This window comes from Sclerotinia sclerotiorum, genomic scaffold (assembly GCF_000146945.2).
Source record: "Sclerotinia sclerotiorum 1980 UF-70 scaffold_24 genomic scaffold, whole genome shotgun sequence".
Classification (NCBI taxonomy): domain Eukaryota; kingdom Fungi; phylum Ascomycota; class Leotiomycetes; order Helotiales; family Sclerotiniaceae; genus Sclerotinia; species Sclerotinia sclerotiorum.
The window spans coordinates 182,256-205,442 of record NW_001820812.1 but is presented as its reverse complement, the minus strand read 5'-3'; the positions used below and the strand labels follow the sequence as shown (position 1 = coordinate 205,442).

Below are 23,187 nucleotides of genomic sequence, written 5' to 3'. Positions count from 1 at the left end.
CACATATATATAACCACTCAGAAATCTATAAATACTAAATCAAAAATCCTCTCCCACCATCTAAGATACGCAGTTCCCTTGATTAACCCCTAAAAAATCCCCATCTGCAAATAAATATCTCCCTTCCCCGCTTCCCCTCCTTCATGTCCGCGCCATCTAATCACCTCGCATTACTGTATAAACATAAATTTGAATCCCTCCTCCAAACCTCTATCTCCGTCTACATATCCATTTCCATCCTCTCTCGAGTCCCAGCCCAATTTCATCCCATCCAATAACTTCAAAACCCATTCATTTTCATTTTCCTCTTTTATCTCCTCAATCTCCCACCATCATATTTTCTGCTGGCTTTTGGAAGCATGTTGTAGGAATTTTGGATTTGCGTTTTTGTTTTTGCTTTTGTTTTTAGATATAAATGGTCGGAATTGAGATTGAATAAGAGATTCCAACTATAAATAGCTAGATAAAGCGGGGTATGTAAAGTAAGGAGACGGTTGTGAAGAGGAAGTAGGGGCCGTAGGTTCTTGTGTCCCTTTTTAGTGCTGGAGAGAGGTTTGGCAGGGGGTTGAGGGGAGATGGTGGATGGTGGCTCATGGGGTTCCTTGAGATGACGGAGGACGCGATGTTGATGCCGATATATGGAATTGGTAGAGTGTAGATGGTGTTTAGGACTTTAGTGGAGATGATGGATGTTGGAGAAGATGGGGATGTGTTAGGGAGGAATTAAGACAAGGGAAAAGTTCAGTGGAGTAGTAGAATTACTGGTTAAATGTGAGGTTTAGATTTATGTCTTCTTTGTAAATGATAATCAGATGAATGGAGAGATTTAATAATTCATCGTTAACCATATCTAAATCATGAGGAAACCAGTGAGGATATATTCACTTCCGAAACTAGTGACATACACTCCTTCTGTACAGTAGATCACTTGCTACCGTTACAGATATCTCAATGTGGCAAGCTTGGGTCTTAGTGCTCGCGGTAACTATACTCAATTGCAAGAGACAAATCCGGAATCGAGTTCCATTTCCCCGCAGAAAGTAGACTGCGTTCCATTCAAGCTCGTGTAGAGCGACAATTAGAAGAAGCAGCAATCTAGTTCCCTTTCCCATGCGGCCATGCCCTGGATGCACAGCAAAAACAAAAATCAATGCCTTGTACCTGGTTCTGTTGCAATGATACTCGTGTGATATTTCGAGAGAATCCAGCTAATTGACTTCTAAACAACTCAAACTTGCAACAAATGTAGAGAATCGTCCATCTCATTGGATTCCACCTAACTCAGACGTGCAATACAAGTTTCCAGTGAAGCCGTCTAATTGACTCTAGTCAATTCAGACATGCAATTAAAGTTTAAGAATAATTATTCAATTAACTTCTCACCAACTAAGATATGTGATGTGAAAAAACCTCAAGAGCAGTAAAAGATTGGCTGAAAGAGACCGCTATACCTTGATAACTAGCACCTTACAGTAGGAAGTTGGACCTGTATTGAGAATGCTCTGCCATCTTAGAGAGAATGTATTTATGTAATCACAGTTATGGCTTTCATTTTTCCAACTTTTGTGGCATAAAAAAATGTTGCTGTCCAAAGTCGCATGTGGTGGATTCATATAGAAACCTAGTGTTTGTAAAAGTGAGTTTGTTGGGATATGACATCGAATTTTTCCATTCATTTGTATATTTGACTGCTTTGACCCCCGATTTTTTAACATGGCTTTGAAAATAAGATGTCAAGTTAAACATTTCAGATGACTGAAAAGAATGTGGTAGAGATGAGGTGTAAAGGTGTAAAGGTGTATGAAGACGTGAAGGAAGACCCGTCTTCGCTTGGGTGGTGGGGAGATGAGGCGATTAAATACACTTATTTGAGCTACCGAAGTCGATTGTTCGAAATTCCTTGCATCGCGGAGAAGATTTCATGTTTGCATTCTCTTTGGTCGGCATTATCTGGATAGATCGTTGTGAAGAATCAAAGCTCCTGAGCCTATTCTCGCCTCGAACGACAACAATTGCCTCCCCAGCTAGTTACAATTGCTACAACTCTGTGTAGTCAGTTTGTCCGCAGATAGACTTGCCGATAGCTGCGATTTCGATACACGAGTGAATGACTGATACACGAAATCGCTCATTCACTCGCCGCAAAGATGAACACTGCTCATAAAACAAACTTCAGTCAGTGGTGGGGCAAAAGCAGATAAACAACAATAACAACAAACACTATTTATTGTTTGAAACACCAGAGGTGATCAAGGTTCAAAAATAAAATACAATATCTGGGCAAGATATTGAAGCAAAAAGAAGTTCAATTGTCCTCGGTGAGACTCGAACTCACGACCTTTGGATGGCTAAAGTAGTTGTTATCAACCACCTCATATAGTAATATGAGACCAACGCTCTAACCAACTGAGCCACGAAGACTTGCTATTGAATTTATGTGCTTATGTGTCTCCTATTTAATAATATAAATTAGACATGGTGGGGTGTGAAGAGTTTTCTTGTTTGCTTATTTTAGCTCGCTACACTTGCATGAGTCGGGTTACAAACCGGCGGGCATTGCTCCGCATGTATGTCTCCACCTGAGACAATCAGTTTGGCTAATTGTGAGATCTTATGTTCACCAATCACTTTCGAGGCCGGTTTTTGGTCTCCCTGATGCCTAGAATGTTGGCATTCTTACATCCTCATATTAGACTCACCAGAGAGCCAAAAGGTTTGTGGAATGATCCGATGTCATGAATTTCCAAGCCCTGAACCGTTGAATGGAAGCGGAGGTCAAGAATCTATAATAGGTATAGCTTCTCTGCCCCACAAACATCGAATTAGCTTCAAAATGAAGAACTTCAAAAGTATCTCAATTTCACTTGACAATACTGTCCGTGAAAGGACACGTCCTAGTATACTATCTGGAAGGCTTACATATGATATACACAGCTTCAAAATGATACAACATTTCTCAAAAAGCAATATGAAGGCGTTATTTAATGAAATATTGAAAGCTGAAAACATTTTTTACCCTTCATTTACATCACTAAGCGAACAACCTCGGACATTTCATTTTGGAGGCAAGAATACCACCAGTACTGAATAGTCTAATATGATTTGCTACAAAGTCAATTTTTCCAGGTACTAAAGTCAAATCCATGGACGTGACTAGATTTTGATATTCTGGTTGGTAGAAACGAGAATGCATCTTTAATGATGTTCCGAGCCTTCATGGAACGAAAAGATTGATGCGGCATGCTGCTTTTGGTATCATTCACGTGTTTCTTGTCTTGGCAAGAGATTTGATTCGAATCGGCTCAATGTCGGTTGCACATTTCTATCATTTCATTTCCAAACAACTCGGTGCGCCGCTTCGAATTCCTTTTTTTGGCCTCAACATTCATGACATGGAAAAGCTTCCAGGAGTCTCAACTTCTCGTGATGATCACAGGATTACCTGACATGGGATCAAATAAAATGACCAACCATACTTCTGGGTACTTTACCCGATCTCACCTATGCATACATTGGATGCATTGGATGCACAATCACAAATGACCGTCGGATACCCCGCCAAGTGAGGGGAAAGCGATTCATTATTCCGGAATCATGATACCTCAGTATGGTAACAAACCGTCCCAAGTGTTGATCGATCATAATGTCGGACCGATTATAATTCAAAATCGAGTGTTTCTGTTGGACCTTGGTGCAGCTTGGGAACAAGTTCATCCGTTGAACCATTCAGATGGACGGAACCAAAGTAAAATCTAGCCTCAGAGCCAAACCCCAGGAAACCCAGACTTTTGGGCCTGGTAAATACCAGGGTTTTAGCTTTACATAACAATCTGGGGAAAGCTAAATGAATTTAGCGTTTGTAGCTCTCCAATTTCCCTACAGTATGCACATGAAGCTATAGCTGGTCTGGGTAAGCCAAGGAATATGCATAATGCCGTGTGAAATTACCACGATGCACGAAAGTCCAATTACAATATGGTTCATATGCAGAGGAGACTTTTTTTATTACCCTCACGATTCACCAAAGCCATCGCAATTACCCTCAAAATTCACTACAAATCCCCGCCATTTCCCCAGAATTTGAAACCCCAACAATTTTTTCCTTTCTCCCTCTTTCATCCTCAGTAGCTCTCAAGCAATTACTACAATAATGAGGTCTTCATTGTTAATTGTATCAGTTGCGATCTTTGCAACTTCTACCTTTGCTCAGAATGATGGAGACTTAACTCCTCCCAGTTATCCATCTCCATGGATGAATGGCAATGGAGATTGGGCAGAGGCATATGCTAAAGCAAAGAGATTCGTAAGCCAGCTTACCCTTCTTGAGAAAGTCAACTTGACCACCGGTGTTGGTTGGGAAGGCGAAGCTTGTGTGGGAAATACTGGTGCAATCCCTCGACTTAATTTTCCGGGACTTTGTTTACAAGATTCTCCTCTCGGTATTCGATTCAGTAAGTTCTCATTTATGCCAGAGACTTTATTATAACTGACGGATGATGATTAGCTGATTACAATTCTGCTTTCCCTTCGGGAATGAATGCTGCTGCAACATGGAGTTATGATTTAATGAACGCTCGAGGTATTGCTATGGGAAAGGAGCATCGAGGAAAGGGTATAGATGTTCAATTGGGTCCTGTAGCAGGTATTTATATCCTATATTTCACTAGGTTTTGATGTTAATTAATTTGGACTAGGCCCCCTCGGAAGAGCACCGGCAGGTGGAAGAAACTGGGAAGGTTTCAGTCCAGATCCCGTTCTTACAGGAATTGGAATGATGGCAACAATTGAAGGAATTCGTAAGACTATCCTTCTTTTATCCTTTCTCTCTTTTTGCCACGTTCAAAGTTATCACATCATCTCAGCATATCTTGTTTCACGATAAAAAAAAAACTTGTATATGTTAATAGTTCCATCAAAATAACTGCTAACTGCTTGGCTTCATAGAGGATGCTGGAGTCATCGCTTGTGCAAAGCATTTTATCATGAATGAACAAGAGCATTTCAGAGAACCTGGTAACTCAAACGCTGCATACTCTGCAAATTTGGACGACAAGACAATGCACGAACTTTACTTATGGTGAGTGACACGTACCTTGTCGCCGAAATTTGCTAATAATTTTGTAGGCCATTTGCCGATGCCGTCAGAGCTGGAGCCGGTGCAGTCATGTGCTCGTACAATCGTATTAATCAAACTTATGGATCCGAGAATTCCTGGACCCTCAATTACTTATTGAAAAATGAATTAGACTTTCAAGGTTTTGGTATGTATTTTGACCTAATTATGAATTTAATGCTAACTTCACTCGATAGTCGTGAGTGATTGGTGGGCACAGCATAATGGCATTGCCAGTGCATTGGGTGGACTTGAGTAAGCTTTACATATTTCAAAAGAATAACCTAAACTAACTGTTTGTCAGTATGACCATGGCTGGAGATCAAAACCTTGCTTCAGGTAACACATATTGGGGCACTTGGCTCACCAATGCTGTCCTTAATGGCACAATCCCTCAATGGCGCCTTGATGACATGGTTGTTCGCATCATGTCAGCATACTACAAGGTTGGCAGAGATACTGCTAAGGTTCCAGTAAACTTCAATTCATGGAATCTTAGCACATACGGCTACCAGCATCCACTTGCGAACGAAGGCTTTACACAAATTAACGAACATGTCAATGTCCAAGATGATCATGCCTCGCTAATCCGAGAAATTGGTGCCAAATCGACCGTTCTCTTGAAGAACACAAAAGGTGCATTACCATTGCGTAATCCGAAGAGCATAGCAATTATCGGAGAAGACGCCCATGATAACCCGGGTGGCCCAAATGCCTGTGGAGATCGTGGTTGCAATATTGGCACACTTGCTATGGTATGTATCACCTTTGACCAGGTACTTATGGAACTTGTTAACCAGTGCTCATTTTTAGGGCTGGGGTTCCGGTACCGCAAACTTTCCGTATTTAATATCTCCCGTTACAGCATTGAAAGCAAAAGCAGCAGAAGGTTATGGTCAAACAACTGTCAGGAATGTCAGCAACAATTATAACTTTGCTGCTGTCGCCGAAGCAGTAAAAGGAGCTTCTGTTGCAATAGTATTCGCCAACGCTAACGGCGGAGAAGCTTTTATTACCGTCGATGGAAATCACGGAGACCGAAACAATCTGACCTTATGGGGTAATGGAGATGCTCTTATTGATTATGTTGCATCTATCCACGAAAACACAGTGGTTGTCCTTCACACGATCGGACCCGTGATTGTTGAAGCATACAAGAATCACCCCAATGTAACCGCCATTCTTTGGGCCGGTTTACCTGGTCAAGAATCCGGAAATTCTCTCACGGACGTCTTATACGGTGAAGTAAATCCACAAGCAAAATCTGTCTTCACATGGGGAAAAACTCGCGAAGATTACGGAACAGACGTCGAATATACCATCTCCACTCCAGATCCCCAATTGAATTTTAAAGAGGGTGTATTTGTTGATTACCGTCACTTCGACGCCGCAAATATTGAGCCATCCTACGAATTCGGTTTCGGCCTCTCATACACCACATTCTCATACTCTAATCTGCACATCCAACCTCATCACGCTTCTACTTATAAGCCAACACGAGGTAGAACATTATCTGCTCCAACATTCGGTACAATCAACTATAATGCATCGGCAGCGCAGTTCCCGCCAGGATTCCATAAAGTTCCTGGTTACATCTATCCATATCTTGAGGGCCCATTGGTCGCAAATCAAAGTGTTGAACTCCCTCTACACTCAACAGATAGCTCACCACAACCACTCCTCGCAGCTGGTGGTGAACCAGGTGGTAATCCGGGCTTGTATGATGTGCTTTACACCGTAACTGCCAAAATTACCAACACCGGTAAGATACCTGGAACAGAAATTCCTCAACTTGTAAGTCGCTCCTTTCTTCCCCCAATTTCTCCCACCGTCACCAAACCCCACGCTAACCACACATAAACAGTACATATCCCTCGGCGGTCCCACCGACCCCAAAATCGTCCTCCGAGGCTTCGACGACATGGAGCTCGAACCCCACGAATCCGATACCTTCAAATACGAAATCACCAGACGCGATATCAGTAATTGGGATCCGGTAACTCAAAATTGGGTTATTACTGAGTATCCCAAGACGGTGTATGTGGGTAGTTCGAGTAGGTATTTGGTTTTGAGTGGGACTTTGCTGTAGTAGCGTTTGCCAGGTATTGGTATAGGATAATGGGGTATTGGGATTGCTTCCTGCTTGGATGCATGTGGCTCATAATGGGGTTGATGCGGTATGTGTGGTACTCGGTTAGTGAGGTCTTTTAGTTTAGGTCATATTTTAAAACAAAATTGGATACGGGTAAAATGGGCAAGATGATATTGAAATATTATCTGATAAATTCTCATACCGATATGGAACATTCAGAATTTCATATTAACCAGTGAGGTCCTCTTCACGATGAACAAAATAGCTTGGGCTTTGTGCTTCATGCTTCAAGTGGAGCTCATATCTTTATTTTATGGTGCTTTTTGAGTGGAAAGTGGAAATGATCATGGGAAAGTCTGTGGTGGTATAAAGATGCATTTTCAGAAAATATTCAACGCTGTTCTCATTTCGCATATCTCGCTCTAACACCTATTATTGATACCAACCAATCTCAAGAAATAAGCCATGAGACCATGACCCTAGACTAACCCTATCACAATACTCGCTGACCTATACCAGGTAACCCCCCAAAAAATTAACCCAACAACACTATCCATTCTCCGCTTCCAATCCTGCTCTTGTTCACCTCACCCTTCCTCATCATCACCTCACCTCTCATTCCTCACTCTATTCTCCCTTCTCCGCGGCGGTCTCAAAAACTCCATTGAAGCTTTTGGACGAAACTTCCTGGTATCCACATAAGACTGCGGTCCAGGTAACTGAAACCAATTTAATGGATTTATCCGGTACCATATCAATAATCCGATCATCACCACCAAAAGAGAAGCGATAAATTGTCCAACCCTGTCGAAGAGGAGAAATCTTCCCATGTGTTTAGATGCTTGCATTCCCCATAGTAATAACATCCCTATGCAGGTGGGAAGAAACATGATAATCGCCGTACGATTCTGGTAACAGAGAGTAATGATCCAGATGGTAGAATTAATAATGCTCCTTAGAGAACTGGATGCAGATGCTAGTTTTCTTCCTATCTTTCTGCGACATTGGATGTATTTTCTGGTGATTCGAGGACGTAGTGCTAGATCTCCGTATCTTGTACTAATAATTTTGCGGATCGACCTGAATGCAGCACACCATCCTTCGACGTACCATCTGAGGGTTATATTTTGTTCTTTATAGGTCCAGATACACAGAGCTTGGAGCAACCTCAAGGATAGGTAGGCCTGGAGTAGTGAATCTACAATTAGTGTGATTAAATACCGTGTGGCACCAGTGAAAAATGCTTTTAGTATCGATTTGATACCAGTACATAATGCCTCCAGTCTCGATTCGACACTACTACACACGGCCTCTTTTACCCGTGTCCATGTGATATGCAGTACCTTTAATCTCCATGAGACACCATTACGCAGTGCTTCTGCAATTAGCCTGGCAGAAGAAAGTGGTTTCGATACTACTCGTTTGAAGCTGGCAATAAATCCAGCATCAAAAATCCGTATCTTTGTATTTCCCCCAGGGCCCAGCTTCGTCTTCAAGTCGTTGCCCCTCATAACCCTACTGGATTTTACAACCAAGTTCTGTTCCATAGCATCTCTATCAAAAGGCCCACCATCCCAGAGTGAAATGAAGATTGTGCCTTCTAAGAGGCGAAAACCCGAATCAATTTGATTATAATTTTTGATACTGTTGGCTGGTCTGGGTAAGTGGAATCTGCATCCTAGGCCAACGCCTGTTATGGACCGGTGGTAAAGATAACAGAAGAAAATAAACAGGGCTAATATAGGAAGGCTTAAAATGAGGAGAACTTTGATGAGGAAATCGGGATAAAGTAACTTGAGGAAGTTTATGAATAGGGAAAAAAGTTTTAGGAAGTTCTGAGGTTTGAAGATGACGCTAAAGCTTTTCAAAACGGACTTGAGATTTGATAAAGCTGATAATAGCCTCTCAGGCAGTGTGGGGACAGAGTAACATAGATGCGTCTCGTTGCCATTCTCAAGTAGGGCGGCTGGTTCCATTTTGATGGAGTCGGAGAGATAACTAGGGTTATACAGTTAGCATGATATTCGCTTCTGCTCATGAATATTCATATCACAGGTGTGGTGAAGATTTATTAGAAGTCATCTTGATGGGGCTAAATGTAGTAAGTGCAGTGAAAAGACACCGAATATCATGTTTGGACGGCTCAATTGATGCAGCGATTGTATAACTCGGAATACGTACATTGGCTTTTTTTCTTCTTCTTATTTTTTCCTGTTAACCCATATAAAGATTCAGTAGATTGTGCTGTGTACACTATCGATACAGAAATATTATAATGTAATATATATTTTTTACCAAAAACGACCGTGGCTGATGGCGATGTCAAGGGGAATAATTACTTTTCAAGGAAGAAAACTAGCAAGAGAATCATTGAAATATTTTATGACATTATAAGGTAGTTCTTTCCTCACTAATGCTATGTAGATACATGAATGTTCCTACCACTGTGAAAACCGAAACAGATAGAGAATAGGAAATTTAAAAAGGAAAAACCTAAATGGAAAGGAATACCACGTCTCCATATAACATGACCACTGCAAAATCAAAGCAACCGTAACCCTGTCCAGTCCATCATCCTTCATTCATACCACCACAATTCCTATTCCCTAGCAAATGAACACCGTCATAATATTCCATGCCTTTTCTCAAAACCTTAACCATATTTATGAAACAAACCTCCATATCTATCATGTCCAAAGCCGCCACCAGCTCCCTCCACTTCGTGCCTATCTAGTAGCCATAATGACATACTCAAACTCAGCAACTCTCATGCAGCGAATCTCAAGCCCGATAGTAGAGTGCAGTAGGAGTATTCCATTGCGGACAAACCGGACGTAATTGCTTTCGTGCCTTTTCGCGTGGCGCAAATTTAGCTAGACGGCGTACGCGTCTTGGTTCTGGCGGTGGGGTGCTACGACGGAGAAGTGGACCGCCATTGTTACTTTCAATGTAGATAAGTCTTTGCTGAATGTCACTTGATTGAGCAGGCGGATCTGGAACGTATTCAGGATTTTCTTGTTTGTCATTGAAAATGTGCTGTCCGTCAGGCCCATAGTAATTTCCATCATGACCAAGATATCCTGGTTCCTCCCATGACTTTTGACTGTCATTGGGGTTTTCTTGGCCGGTTTGGGCAAGCATACATGGAGGTGATGGACTTCTGGAGATCTTTGTTGTTTATTAGCACTAAAATTCTAATGATCAGGGATTTGGGGAACTTACCACTGATATTGATCGAAGTCGCTTTCTGCCGTGCTGTCCATCAGCTTCTTCATCCTCGGTGTAGTCCCCGAAAGCACGCTTTCTGGAATGACTGTCCTCAGACATCTCGTTGGCCGCGGAGCCATTTTGAATAACCTCGAGGGGATTTGGTATTGGTACCATCCAGTTCTGAATAAAATCGTAATTATCCACCAATGGATTAGCTGTCTGCTCTGCCTCATCTGAAAATCTCTTCTTAATATCCAGGGAAAATTTCTTCTCGGCGAATGCTCTCTTATTTTGATCCCGTGAGTACAAAGCGTAAAATCGGCCTTCTGCTCCTTCATATTCTACTTCATTGTGGTAGCTGTTGTAGTCGGCCCATTGTTGTTGGCCATTTGGTATCATCACAATCCCGTCTTCCCCAGAGTAAGCCTGAAATTCCTGAACTCTGTTAGGTTGGTAGATCTGTTGATAACGTGCATAAATGTTGCTTGCTTCAACAATCATTTGCCCTTCTCCCTGTAAGATGATCTGTTGAGTAATGAACGAATGTTTGTAGTTTTCCTGTTGTAATTTCTTAATCTCATGTTCAAGCTCTTGAATCCTAAGTTGCTGCTCATTGGAAAGATCCTGCATCCCATAGTTAAGATTCTCGAGTCGTTTTTGTTTTCTTAAGCCCCAGCGAACACGATCTTCCATTACTAGACGGTCCGCAATTATTTCACTATGCTCTGCTAGTGACTTTTGGTTTGCATGCCATTTGTTTTCAATAGCAATAAATTGCATTTCGAGTCCCTTGAATTCGACCATGTATTCCCTCTCCAAAAGTCCTTGGGTCCTCGTGATCTCATTCAATCTACTGGTATACCAGATTCTGACCTTTTTGAGATCTGCATCTGTGCGACGGTTTTCGGGGCGAGATGCTTGGTTAATAGCCTCATCGAATCGGGAAAGGATGGAAATGAACTTCCTATCCTCCTCTTTGATAGCATTTGAATGATTAGTCTGTAGATTACCGAGAGCTTCTTCGATTCTGAAAAGTTCTTGGAGGTTCGGATCATGTTCTTCAAAAGGAGTTTGTTCTTGATAATAGAAAGCCGAAATCTTCTGTTGTAGGACAATAGCTGGAAGCTCCGGGTTATGGTTCTTCTCTGGATTGGAGACATATGTGTGTAGCTCCTAGGGAAGTATTAGCGACAGACAAATACAATCCTGATGATCATGGGATTAACATGCATTCCACTGCATCATGTCAACATCATGACTTTCTAAAGCATCCTCGAATAGCTCTTCAGGAGCATCAAACCACACGTCGTCATCGTTGTCAGCGGATGTGTTATTTGGGTTGATAGTGGTAGACATGATGACAATATGTAATTCCTCAAGGGATAGAGTGTGATAAATCTCACGATGGATGTTGTGAAGAAAATTTATGAAGTATTAAGTAGGTTCTCCCGGTTACCAGGGTCAATCAATGCTGGGAAAGATTGTTGTTGAGAGCCAGAATTACTTTTGGGGGAGAAGTTTCTCTTATGTTGTGTGAGAACCAGTTTGCTCTACGGTATCTAGCCAGTACAGCCACCTTAACTGTTCGCATGTTATAAGTGGCAGTTTGAAGTGTCGTAACATTTGATACGGTCGATACAATCATTATTAACAAATACCTAACGCTAAGCACAATGGAGGTCCCGTACCGCCCATAACCTATAGCAGTGGTGGTTGTGCGGTGATTCACTGTTTTTGTTTCAACATTATTGTTGCTTTATAACTGGTATCGCTTGTTTTAGGAGAAAGATCATTAAGATGGGTTTGGCTGTCTGAAGTAAATAAATATGAAGAAAAGAAAGATTGGTCAGTAGAGAAGGACTGAAATCTTGAGAACTACCGTTGTAATGGCCTATTGAAACTATACTCCTCTGTATGGAATAAATGGTGAATGCGAATATTCATTTGCTATGTTTATGATTGTGTACGGTGACATTTACCATTTATAGTGAACATGCGCCAAACGTATGTAATGGAGGTCATAGAATTAGCTAATGGAGGGCTCGTGACCTATGCTTCACTGTCTACCGTACGTTTGTTGACCTTCTCACACTCCTTGAGCCTGCGTTTAGAGGTCACGCGGGGGGTTCTCATAAATACCAAGTTCTCTGTTAAATACCTGTCCCCGAATCCCACGTGTTTCCAACCCGTGAATTCACTTCGCCTGCCGCCACATTCTTCTTGCTTGCTGATTGACCTCCACCCCGAGCTCAGGTACTCGAAGTCTCTCTTCTTGCAGCCATCTCAAATAAGCATCTCTAGTATTCCAAATCTGACCTCGATGATGTGTCTCTGGGATAAATGCATCATGATCAACCTTAAAATGGAATTTAAGATTTTCAACTTGATATCTTTACATATCTTTCCCGCTGCTCAATCACACAATCAAATCTTCTATCATAATCCCCGAAGTACCATTATGCAAGCGCCGCAAGTTTCAATGGCTTGCCTGAAGTTTCTGCACTCGAGTTTAAAGTCAATGCTTATCTCCTTTAAGACCACTCATTCTCCCTTCCAGATGAGCTTGTCTCTTCAATGCGTCATCCAGACGACATTTTATATCAAGCTTCTACACACGCTATTGTTGTAATGTAAGTTGTGCGCCAATTCCTTCGATCCACTTTGCTCCAATTGCCTTTCCTTCTTTTGCAATATCTACATCGCGTCAATACGCCCTCTCCCAAGGCGTTCCTTTTGTTCTGGGAAATGCATTGATTTTATCCACGATCAAGTCCCTCTTCCTCTCGCAATCGGAGCCGGTACAGACATCATCTAGCTCCTATAATGTATCTTAGACGACCGAGAGCTTTTTGATCAGCCTGCCAATCATATGCGCTCTTCCAAGTTACTTCTCCGTTCGTGATCCTCCTGTAAATCGACAAGTTGTTCCCCAAGATGCTTGATTTGAATGTATTCCGCGGCATCACTACGGAAATCCTCTCGAAGATTACGTTATGCAGGGTTACTATAGATAAGACTGGAGAAAAACTTTATTCTAGGCGGATAACAAATTTGTTTATCTTTAAACCCGTTAAAAACTTTGATTCTCATGAGGTAAATATCAAAAATTTGAAGCTACTTAAAGACAACTCAAAAAAGTACATCTTATTCTTCCAGGAAATCAAAGTATTCCTCGATTTCTTGCTCTGATTAACCGGCGGGCTGGTCGTAAGATTACCATGTATCCCCGTCCCCAAAGATGTAATCAGGGTGGCAAGAAGATTCCATAATGTCAGAAAAAGACGGGGAAACCCTCGTGGACGGCATCAGAACTTGCTTGTGTGATTGTGCATTGTACAATATCTGTTCAGAAAGGCCTATAAAACTCTACTTGATCTTCTTAGTGAAATTATTCTAAGTCTTAGGATATTAAAATCGCGATGTCGGAATCTTGAAAATTGTCCTATTATCACGCTTTTGTGATTTTCGTAATTTCTCTACCATACTTTTCAAACTGTGGCTTCCATACAGAGTAATCAGTGCAGCAATACAGCAGCCTTTTTGATCGGAGGGCTCATTTCCATTATAGTTGTAACACTACATTTTTCGCTTGAACAATATCCAGCACACCTATTCTCCATCTGGACTAGTTTATTATATTAATATTACAGCTCGCTTATTTCAGGAGGACTTTTTGGAACTTCGGAAGGGAAGTGAAAGCAAGTGGGATGCGGAGTATTAATTAACTGACAGTGGGACGAAAGGAAGCTAAGTCTTACTTTGAGATGGAGATTGAAACTCAGATTTTAATTCTTTTGTGGTGAGTTTCGGGTGTGTGGGATTTCGGTAGATGCAGTAAGATCGATCTTGTCTTCGACTTTTTTGTGGCATCCTTTCATGGAGATTTAGAAGGTAGAGGGGTGGTAGGTAGTAAGATTCATTTCGGCGGTTGCTTATCTCGAATACTATAAATACATTTACATTTAGTGAATAATAGTAAAACTCCAAGACGATAACTCGAATCGTGTGAATACGTACGTACGAAATTTATCAAAAATGATTTATTGCTTTAATTATGGGGTGATTAGCTGTAGAAAATATAGAGTCCTATTTGCTCATCGTTGCATAAACTCTCAATTGTTTTTCTGCTAGTCTGAATCAAACACCTGATTTATTTATACTCTTGGAGCTTGAGTCAACTGATTTTACAAGCTAAGTACCTAGTATGATGTAAGAATATGTTTAAGCTTAAATTTATAATACGATCATTATTAAAAGATTGGGTGGAAGAGGCCTCTATATTGACTATATTACTACGTGTGTAGGCATATTAAGATCTCCTCTTGGTATCCTCGGAGGGGACCAATATGCCTGCTTATGGTTCGTCTAATCTAGCCTGTTTAGGTAACCGTATTACTAATCACGACACGTGATTAGTACCGGTAACTTCTATTCCTTTTAACAATCATGATAATTTCATCGATAACTTATAAGATTAATATTTCCAGCATCGTGATACAATAAAATTAAAACGAGTCTTGGAATATGACATAATTACATAATGATACCTCTAATAAGAGCCTAGAGCGTAAATACGAATCCGAAAGAGATCTCAGATCTTTCTACTGTTTATTTCACTTCACTATTCTATTTAGTTTAAGTCTAGGGATCAGAATACTAATCTTTTTGTGATAATTGGTACTTATTGAGCTCTAAGTAAAGAGTTCGGATGGCTGTGAGATATATAAAGTAATCAAAAACGATCGGAAATCAGAGGATATGTTTATCCCCTGTGACATTATACTAATATCTATTCTTCTACATTACTAAGTAGAAGGAACAATTAACATGGTAAATCTAATTATAGGACGACTCTTATACTAACTATCTAGACATTGCGGAAATGGATTCCAGATCTTGCGGAGAGACTTAGCATTTCGTATAAAGTGCTTAAGGTACAGAAAGTTGGTTCCTCCCCCCCTCCCCACCCTCCAGCGGCCATTGCAGTACAAATTATTCTCGGCAGAGAAGACTATAGTCCTCCTAATAATGATATCAGTACATATAGCAAGGAAATCCACAAGGGAGAATACCCACATCCAAACAGTAACTACGCTGCTGCACTAAAATCCTCACCCACCAATAAGACCCCTCCGCGCCTTCCCCATCAACACCACTAGCCAATTCCCTCTCATAACTTCCACGTTCACACCTCCCAAAAGCAATCAATGTAAAGGTAAACCACATCAGAAATTCAAAGCCGCAAAAGTAGTATTCATATATCCCTCCAATAAGGCACACACTCCTTAAACTCGCGCGTGCCAGAGCACCTTCCACAGGGACTTTTACGATCACACAACTTTCTCATCTTCAAACAAGACGAACAACGAGGTGGTGGCTTAGGGCCAAATCGTAGTCCAGACAGAGGTGATGATGCTGTTTTGGTACGTTTAGGAGGAGGCTTTAATGAGCTGAGAGGTGATGATGCTTCTATTCTCGCGATTATTTCGGTATTGGGAAATGCTTCTGTGTTGTATAGTTGTGCTTTATTGGATTTTGAGTTGGTTTTTGCTGGAGATGGTGTTGCGGGTCTTTTATTATTCGGCATACGTGGTACCCACTTCTTGTCTTTAGGTTTGCCCTGGACTGAGGTTTCCCCCGAAGGAAGTTGCGGGTTCTGTTCTTCGATTTCCTTCACTCGCGGAGTAGGAGCCATCTGGTAGCCCATCTCTACATAATAACTGGTGATCGTCATGTGCTGCGGGAGGGCGGTCACTGTTTTGCGCCAGTGTTCCTCATCTTCTTCTTCCTCTTGAGTAGTAAGTCGACGGAATACAGTTCCACCATCACTATTGTAGTTGCCATATTTGTCATCATCAACCTCATCTTCCATTTCATCAACCTCGGAATTCGTACCATTCTCAACAACGAGATCCTTGCCCCATTTCTTCGAAGCTATTGGCACACCCGTATCCTTGTGAAGCTCTTTAATTTTATCGTTAAAACTGGTGAACGAATCACGAATAAAGCTAATATTCTCCTCGGCAACCTTTCCTTCATATTTTTGCTTAATTAGTTGCTCAAGAAGCTGGCCGCGTCGATCTTCTGCTTTGGCTTGATTCGCCGCCGAGGAAAAGTTAAGTGAGTGGAATCGCGGTACTACTTCTGATAATCTGTGTATGGGATTGCTGGGTCGGTCTGTTGTTTGACTGAAGGTACGGCTCGAGGATTTCATTTTAAGGGAAGACGAATAAGTTGTGCTTAGTAGCTCTTTGATGTGAAAGCCGTGATTTAAAGGTCTTAGAGGATGTCTAACTAGTCTTGCAAACTGGTCAGAAGAAGTGCATTGTTTTTCTTTTTCTTTTTCTTTTTCTTTTTGTTGTTGTTGTTGTTGTTGTTGTTGAGGGAAAATTAAAATATTTAAGTAGTCGATGTAATCTTAACAACAATATTAAATGCATCACAGCAAAAATGTATTCACTTTTGAGAATCTATTGTCCCGAGTGTTGTAGTTCAAATCAAGACTTGTAAAAAATGCAAATATATTACCGTAGGTATGAACAGAGAACCGAATACGAAAATGATGGTAATTACTGGAGTATGCTAGTGAACTAGTCTATGTATCTCGAAGAAAGTCGTAGTTTCCTTAACTTGTGGATGTATCATGATGACCTATGGGGAAAATCTGACCACGGCCTTATTGATATCATCTGATATCTTATGATGATATGGTTTCAGAAAAAGAAGTTTCTTTAACCTCTAGATATTTACTTATTCTATGAGTTCACCGCAGCTTCCAGAGTGAATAAAAGTCTGTAATCTCTTCTCTACTTTCATTCTTGAGCACTATGGGTAATCTATCTATGATATTTTTAACAATATGTTGTCTTAAAAAGCACAAGACATACATCATTCTTCATCCAATGTCTTCCCGGCACACAAATGCTATGTTAAGTTCGAGTGCTGTTGGGGGGAATGTGGCCTCCTCGGGACGGTACACTTCAAAATTAGCTGGATGTATAAAGCAGTGGAACTATAAACTGTGGATCAAACCGCCTAAGACTTTCATCTCTGTCTCAAGAGATTTATTTTCAAACTCCAAACCTTAGCCCATGGGTGAAGTGAGTTTTAATGGCAGGTAACAAACCAGGAATGGTTACTCCTTGGATGATGAATAAGTGAGTTCCCTAAGAATCGGTAGCACTTTAGCGATTGACAGCAATGAATTCCTCCTGGCCCACTATCCCATAACGAAAAGCGAACAAAAGGCAAATTTTTAATCACACCTGAATATCAAATTTATCAAAAGGGCTCAAAGCAGAAAAAAGTATGTTTGGTATAGCAAAGCTTTGGATGAACTTGTGGTGTTTAAACTGCGTCACGTGATTTTCGGGATTGATTTCATACAATTAGAATGAAGATTGCCAACACTGATGACTGGAGCCTCTGATGATTCTCCCTATGATATTTATTCAGCTCCCACGCCACTATGAAATAAACCAGTTTGCAAAAGTAAATCCTAAGATTGCTAAATTCTCAAAACACAACACTAGTGTCGCTAACCCTTTAAGTAAAATGACTACTAATGTAAACCAGTCCAAAAGCCTCATGAAAGGATTTTAGAAAAAGCTCCTAAAGCGGTTCCGCATATTTGTCCCAGGCGAGACCAGTGAACAATATTATCAGCCACTGATATCTACAACCAATTTAGCTTCCTTGCCTTTTTTTGCTCCGAGTACCATTATCAATATCCTCCATCGCATCACCTAATTTTCTTTTAAACCCAGTAATTTTCCCCTGTGGATATTCATTCCTATCAACCAGCTTCGCATGTTTCCTTTCCCAAGCTTCATTTTGACGTTTCGAATCCTTGATAATCTCTTTCCTCTCTGCTCGACATGCTTTTAGTTCCTCCTTCAATCTGAGATAACCCTCCCAGTATCTCCTATCTTTCTCCTTGAGCGAAGATAAAACTTTGAGAGCCTTGTCTGTGGTATTGAGTGAAGCCTCTAAATTCTCCTCTACACTTTTCAGTTGGCTCTTGTTATCTCTCATTCTTTTTAACTCATCCTCCAGTGTGGATAACTCAATCTCCTTTGCTTCTACCTCACTTATTGACTCATTGTTTGCCTTCTCTAACACCTTATTTGCACCACTAAGTTTCTGATTTACATCCATCAACTCGGAGATTCTAGATCGGAAGTCTTCTTTGCAACTATGGTCAATAATGGGTACAGGCTTGACCTTTTCTGCAGTAACATTTTATTTCTCAGGAGATTGATGTTGATTATTTGGTATTTGTGCTCCTTCCTTCCTGACACCATCATTTCTCAAAGACTGAAGTGCGTCTCTGACAAGGAGGAAATGTCTCGTGACATTGGTGTCTTTCTCACAATCGACATAGCGCAGGGCCCTGTGAATGTGATATAGCGTTTCTTCAATCTTAGGATTTCGACGAGTAAATAACTTGGGCTCTGGGGCACTTTCTCCAACATTCGAGCCATGATTGATCGTCTGCTGCGCAACTACACTTTCCATATTTATAATATTCTCAATGGTTTCGCGTTTGTCCTTGCTGTAGTGTAACACTACCATGCGGAATTCTTTCGCCATTAGGAGAAGTTCGGCTTATGTCGCTCGTGTGGAAACCGGAGGAGAGGGACAGATCTGGAGGTCTGAAGTTAGCAATAGCCCACGGACCTAATGAGTCTCGCTGCACTAACCTAGTAAGTAAAATCGTAAAATAGGGATCTTGAATTAGGAGATAAGATTGACCTACTGAGGGTAGTCTTGCTGTGTATATATTGATAGAATCACGTTTTGGCATGAGTTGTAGATGGAGGAATATTTCCAAAGACAAATGAGGGATACCTCAGTTTTGAGCTCCTCCATGACCCACATAAATGTTTTTATCTCTCATCTCAAAGAAGTGAATTAAGCATGTTGGGATGCGGAAATAGAAAGCGAAGAAAAATTAGTATTTAGCAGTGCAACAAAACTTGTCAAGTCGTGTCAGGTTTAATACAAAAGACAAGTTGGAATATTCATTTTAAGGACCAAACAGTTTTCTGTCACATTCACGCCATTGATGCATTGATTATCACAATTCACACTCTGAGATATTAATTTCTAACCCTTCGGGATGAATTTATGTATAAAATTAGTTTTCGCAGCTGTAGCTGCCAGATTGCGTGAAGATCCATCAGTCAATCTATAACCAGTAACCACCATCATAACCCAGCCCATAAATCCTCATAAAATGTCTCCCCAAACCTGAAGTAGCAATGTAGAAGTTAAGTCGATGATCCCTAAAGAAATCAGCATGAAAAGTATCTCGTGATCTCAATAAAGCTCACTTCAGACGAACAAAAGCACAAGCTCTTCCGCACCAGCTGTAATATCCCCCACAAACACCACCTAATATCTCAGAAGATCACAAGACTATGTAAGTAACCCAAGTAGTCAGTTAATAGTAGTCCAAAGTCCTCTCCTGTACTGCGGACGACTTTTTCCGCTTGGTTGAAGACTTACCCAAGCCTCTTGGAACGCTCTCATAATGATCATATCCGCTCTTTCAGCCCAACCATTTTTACTAAAGAAATCTCGTTCAAGATGGAGGTGATTTCGAACTTTGAGCTTGATGGTGGAGGCTGTAGCTTTAAGTTTATCAATGTGGAACATCTCAGTGGTGGTGGTAATTAGAGCTTGTCTGATTTCTTCCATGTCAGGGACGTGAGCTCTTGAAGTTGAAACAGGCATACCATCATCAGTGATAGTTCGATTGCAGTTCTTCCATGTGGCGGGGTTATCAAAGTCGAATGGAGGTTGATTGGCTATTTGTTGAATTTGAGCTTCTTGATGAAGTTTAGCTGCTTCCTGTTCGGCTGCTGCTACTCGAGTTATTTCTTCAGCTGCCTCTGCTTGCTTTCTCGCTTCATCTTCTTCAGCTTTTTTGCAGCGTAAAACAGCTGTAAAGGTAAGGAATTCTAATTAGTTGGAATACGGTAAGAGGAGAACATGGATATACTCACAAAGTCGCAGTTCCTCTTCCATATTGATTTCAGGTCGCGCATTCAAACTGAGGTACTCCTTACTGATGTGGAGGACCAAAGTCAACTCAGCTTGCTTTCTTGTAACTATGTGAGGTTTTCTAACTCTTGCTGATATCGATTGATGATGTGGAAAAGCGATAATGAGCTTTTTGGGACTTCTTCTAAGGATGCTAGCGCCTTCCATCTGAGCGGTGGTGGATTTGGTATCTTGACTATCAGCAAAGGAGACAGATCTGCGAGGTGATTTGACTGGACGGGCAAAGCTTGATCTGGCCATTTCTCGAGACTTGTGGTAGTTGCGAATGCTTTGTACAAGAGCTGCAAAGCAAGCACGAATTTTGTTAAAGTCAGATCGTAATTCTTTATGGTGACTAGCCAGATGTTCGGACGGAGACTCAGCGCCAAAATAATCTAGTTTGACCTGTGAAAATTAGTTTGCTCGTCTTGCCTCGTTATCTTTTTCATTTTCAAAGTTAAGGAAGTAACAAACCTGAAACCTCTGAAACTCATTACAAGACTCTTTGAGCACCTGTATCATCCTCAGAATCTCTGGAGACTCCGCCGCTCTTTCCTCCGTACTTTTCAAGAAATCAAGTATCTTTTGCCAACGTCCAACTAGCGCATTATAAGAAGATAAGAATGAGGTAAAGGAATTCATGGCTTCTATTAAGGATAAATTGATAGTTGATAATGAACGGAAAGAAGTTTCTAGAGGCTCTTAGATATCTTCGTTGAGCAGCAGTCCTTAAGAGTGTAAGATCTTACAAGATCATGTATTCACTTTCAGCTTTCGAGATCATGAGATTTCCTCCTCATGGAACTAGGGTGACAAGCAGCAACTCTTTTCACTTCAAGGACTAAAGACCGGGATTCACTTCGAAGGTAGGGACTTGGGTTTGGATTTTAAACCATGACTGCAAGCTTTTCGATAATCTTGATCATGATGCCATTCAATGCTCTCGATGATCTCCTACCCATCTATCTTTGATTTAATGACGCGAGAAATTGTACGAAGTAAGGAAAGTGATTCAGAACCATTTTTATGCAGCTCACTCATGAGCTGCTCGCTATCACCGTGATTTATCGCGATCAATGAGTCATCTTGACTTATTTCAAAAACAGCAAAGACTTGAGTATTATGGCATCGAGCAAAAGTTTTTATGCCACAGATGCTGAAGGATGATTTAAAAGGCCTACCCATAACCGACAGCTCCATTAGCGAGTAGTATGATGTACGAGACTACGGAAGGAAACACAAGGCCATGTCATATCACGAGGTTGATATTGTGAGAGAATGTGTATTCAACAAACTACGTAAAGACAAAAGTGGTGATCAAGACATAAACTTATGACGCTTACCAGTAGTTTGTACAGGAGTTTGAGTCTGATGTAAAGCTGGCTTGATCTCGGGATGTGAGGGGCCGGACGCTTTTAGCTTGAGAGGGTGAATATTAATACCATGATAACACTGGCCAGCTGACTCATCATTAGGTAGAATTTTTTTACGGCTCTGCTGAGCTACCATTCATTTTATCTCCCTCTCTCAAAGCCTTAGTTAAGGATGCTATTGTATTCAGTAATGGTTTCAAAGCACACGTCTCCTTCTGGGCTTGCAGCTACCCGGAGATTTCAGACTCAGGTCTTGATATACTACATTCAAGAAGGAACTAGCATGTTTTCTCCCCAGGAAATGAACAAATCTAACATTAGCAACAAGTGAAACAAAAAAATGTTCTCTCATAGAAGGAATGCCTAACACAAAGCATGACGGGCGTGAATTGATGAGGATTTTCTCCTTGTGTTCACCATCCACAGACCATTATCACTGTGATAGCTCTTCAATGATGCGAGTTCTGCATTTAATGGAATATGTATGAAGGGTTTTCATGTGAATTTCATTACTACTCAGCAAATGCTATCCCGCCTGTGGCTTTTTGATAATGCATACCACATTTACACACACGCATCGAGGTGATCTTACGTTGAGAGAAAACTAGTTAATGCGCAGCGCGTGTGTCCTCCCCCTATGAAGGCTATGTAGAATCACTCAACTCTACAACCTCCATCCAGAATTCGTAGTTTCCGAGGTTTTTCTTTCTGTAGCAGTAGTATACTACTAGCATAAGATTATCATAATCCACGCAAGAAAACCTCGTTTAAAGACGAGAAAAACATCATTACCACTATCTAACCCCAAATACCAGCGCTTGCCTAGATATATATAAACACCACACAAAGAAAACCCCATACATTCACCCACCCGCCACATTTCCTCTACACAAACACATCTCCAACACAGCACCTCCATTCCCCTATTTCCAAAATTTCCCAAAAAGAATCCAGATGATCGCCGACTTACCCAGTCTCCCGGTACCCCAACCCCACTTATATACAGACACAAAAAAAAGATCGACAAAATTTGATTTTCCGGATTTTCCTTGATTTGCTCCATAACGATTCCACTCATTCCGCCTCTATAATCCTTGCTCGTCTCATTTCATATTTTCTTCCGGATTGATCTGTGCATGGTATCGTTGTATACTTTGTGTACCATGTACTCGAGTACATCTAGGTGTTATTATGTCCAATTGAATACTCGTGATGTTAGAAAGTCTATGATACTTCATTTTTATTGCGGCCGCTTTTCTTCTTATAGTTTATTAACCCTATCCTGTGGTACATACTTGTTAATAAAGGATTGTAGACTTTCTGATAGTATAAGTAATATATCTCTAAAACTT

At 41.0% G+C, this 23,187-nt stretch overlaps 7 protein-coding genes and 1 non-coding gene across 8 annotated transcripts; 2 read left to right on the top strand and 6 right to left on the bottom strand.

Moving 5' to 3' along the window:
- Nucleotides 1–1,751: 1,751 nt before the first annotated feature.
- On the top strand, nucleotides 1,752–2,115 carry SS1G_13256 (predicted protein; the record flags this gene model as incomplete). The annotated part of the gene is made up of 2 exons (XM_001585690.1): nucleotides 1,752–1,923; nucleotides 2,054–2,115. 2 exons carry the CDS (start codon nucleotides 1,752–1,754, stop codon nucleotides 2,113–2,115), a joined length of 234 nt encoding a protein of 77 aa, XP_001585740.1.
- A 195-nt stretch (nucleotides 2,116–2,310) lies between these two features.
- SS1G_14625 lies at nucleotides 2,311–2,421 on the bottom strand. The gene has a single exon. It is a non-coding gene; the product is annotated as a tRNA-Met (tRNA).
- Nucleotides 2,422–4,150: 1,729 nt separating this feature from the next.
- On the top strand, nucleotides 4,151–7,202 carry SS1G_13255 (hypothetical protein; the record flags this gene model as incomplete). Its single annotated transcript, XM_001585689.1, has 9 exons — nucleotides 4,151–4,451; nucleotides 4,505–4,642; nucleotides 4,695–4,796; nucleotides 4,945–5,077; nucleotides 5,125–5,261; nucleotides 5,311–5,368; nucleotides 5,418–5,868; nucleotides 5,927–6,907; nucleotides 6,978–7,202. The coding sequence occupies 9 exons, from the start codon at nucleotides 4,151–4,153 to the stop codon at nucleotides 7,200–7,202; spliced, it is 2,526 nt and encodes an 841-aa protein (XP_001585739.1).
- Nucleotides 7,203–9,986: 2,784 nt separating this feature from the next.
- Nucleotides 9,987–11,771, bottom strand: SS1G_13254 (predicted protein; the record flags this gene model as incomplete). The annotated part of the gene is made up of 3 exons (XM_001585688.1): nucleotides 9,987–10,373; nucleotides 10,428–11,588; nucleotides 11,721–11,771. 3 exons carry the CDS (start codon nucleotides 11,769–11,771, stop codon nucleotides 9,987–9,989), a joined length of 1,599 nt encoding a protein of 532 aa, XP_001585738.1.
- Nucleotides 11,772–13,930: 2,159 nt separating this feature from the next.
- SS1G_13253 (predicted protein) lies at nucleotides 13,931–14,285 on the bottom strand (the record flags this gene model as incomplete). The annotated part of the gene is made up of 2 exons (XM_001585687.1): nucleotides 13,931–14,040; nucleotides 14,174–14,285. 2 exons carry the CDS (start codon nucleotides 14,283–14,285, stop codon nucleotides 13,931–13,933), a joined length of 222 nt encoding a protein of 73 aa, XP_001585737.1.
- Nucleotides 14,286–15,204: 919 nt separating this feature from the next.
- Nucleotides 15,205–16,629, bottom strand: SS1G_13252 (predicted protein; the record flags this gene model as incomplete). Its single annotated transcript, XM_001585686.1, has 3 exons — nucleotides 15,205–15,220; nucleotides 15,354–15,426; nucleotides 15,780–16,629. 3 exons carry the CDS (start codon nucleotides 16,627–16,629, stop codon nucleotides 15,205–15,207), a joined length of 939 nt encoding a protein of 312 aa, XP_001585736.1.
- Nucleotides 16,630–18,101: 1,472 nt separating this feature from the next.
- SS1G_13251 (predicted protein) lies at nucleotides 18,102–19,007 on the bottom strand (the record flags this gene model as incomplete). The annotated part of the gene is made up of 2 exons (XM_001585685.1): nucleotides 18,102–18,638; nucleotides 18,714–19,007. The coding sequence occupies 2 exons, from the start codon at nucleotides 19,005–19,007 to the stop codon at nucleotides 18,102–18,104; spliced, it is 831 nt and encodes a 276-aa protein (XP_001585735.1).
- A 598-nt stretch (nucleotides 19,008–19,605) lies between these two features.
- On the bottom strand, nucleotides 19,606–20,723 carry SS1G_13250 (predicted protein; the record flags this gene model as incomplete). The annotated part of the gene is made up of 4 exons (XM_001585684.1): nucleotides 19,606–19,702; nucleotides 19,762–19,811; nucleotides 19,926–20,362; nucleotides 20,426–20,723. The coding sequence occupies 4 exons, from the start codon at nucleotides 20,721–20,723 to the stop codon at nucleotides 19,606–19,608; spliced, it is 882 nt and encodes a 293-aa protein (XP_001585734.1).
- Between the last annotated feature and the right edge of the window lie 2,464 nt (nucleotides 20,724–23,187).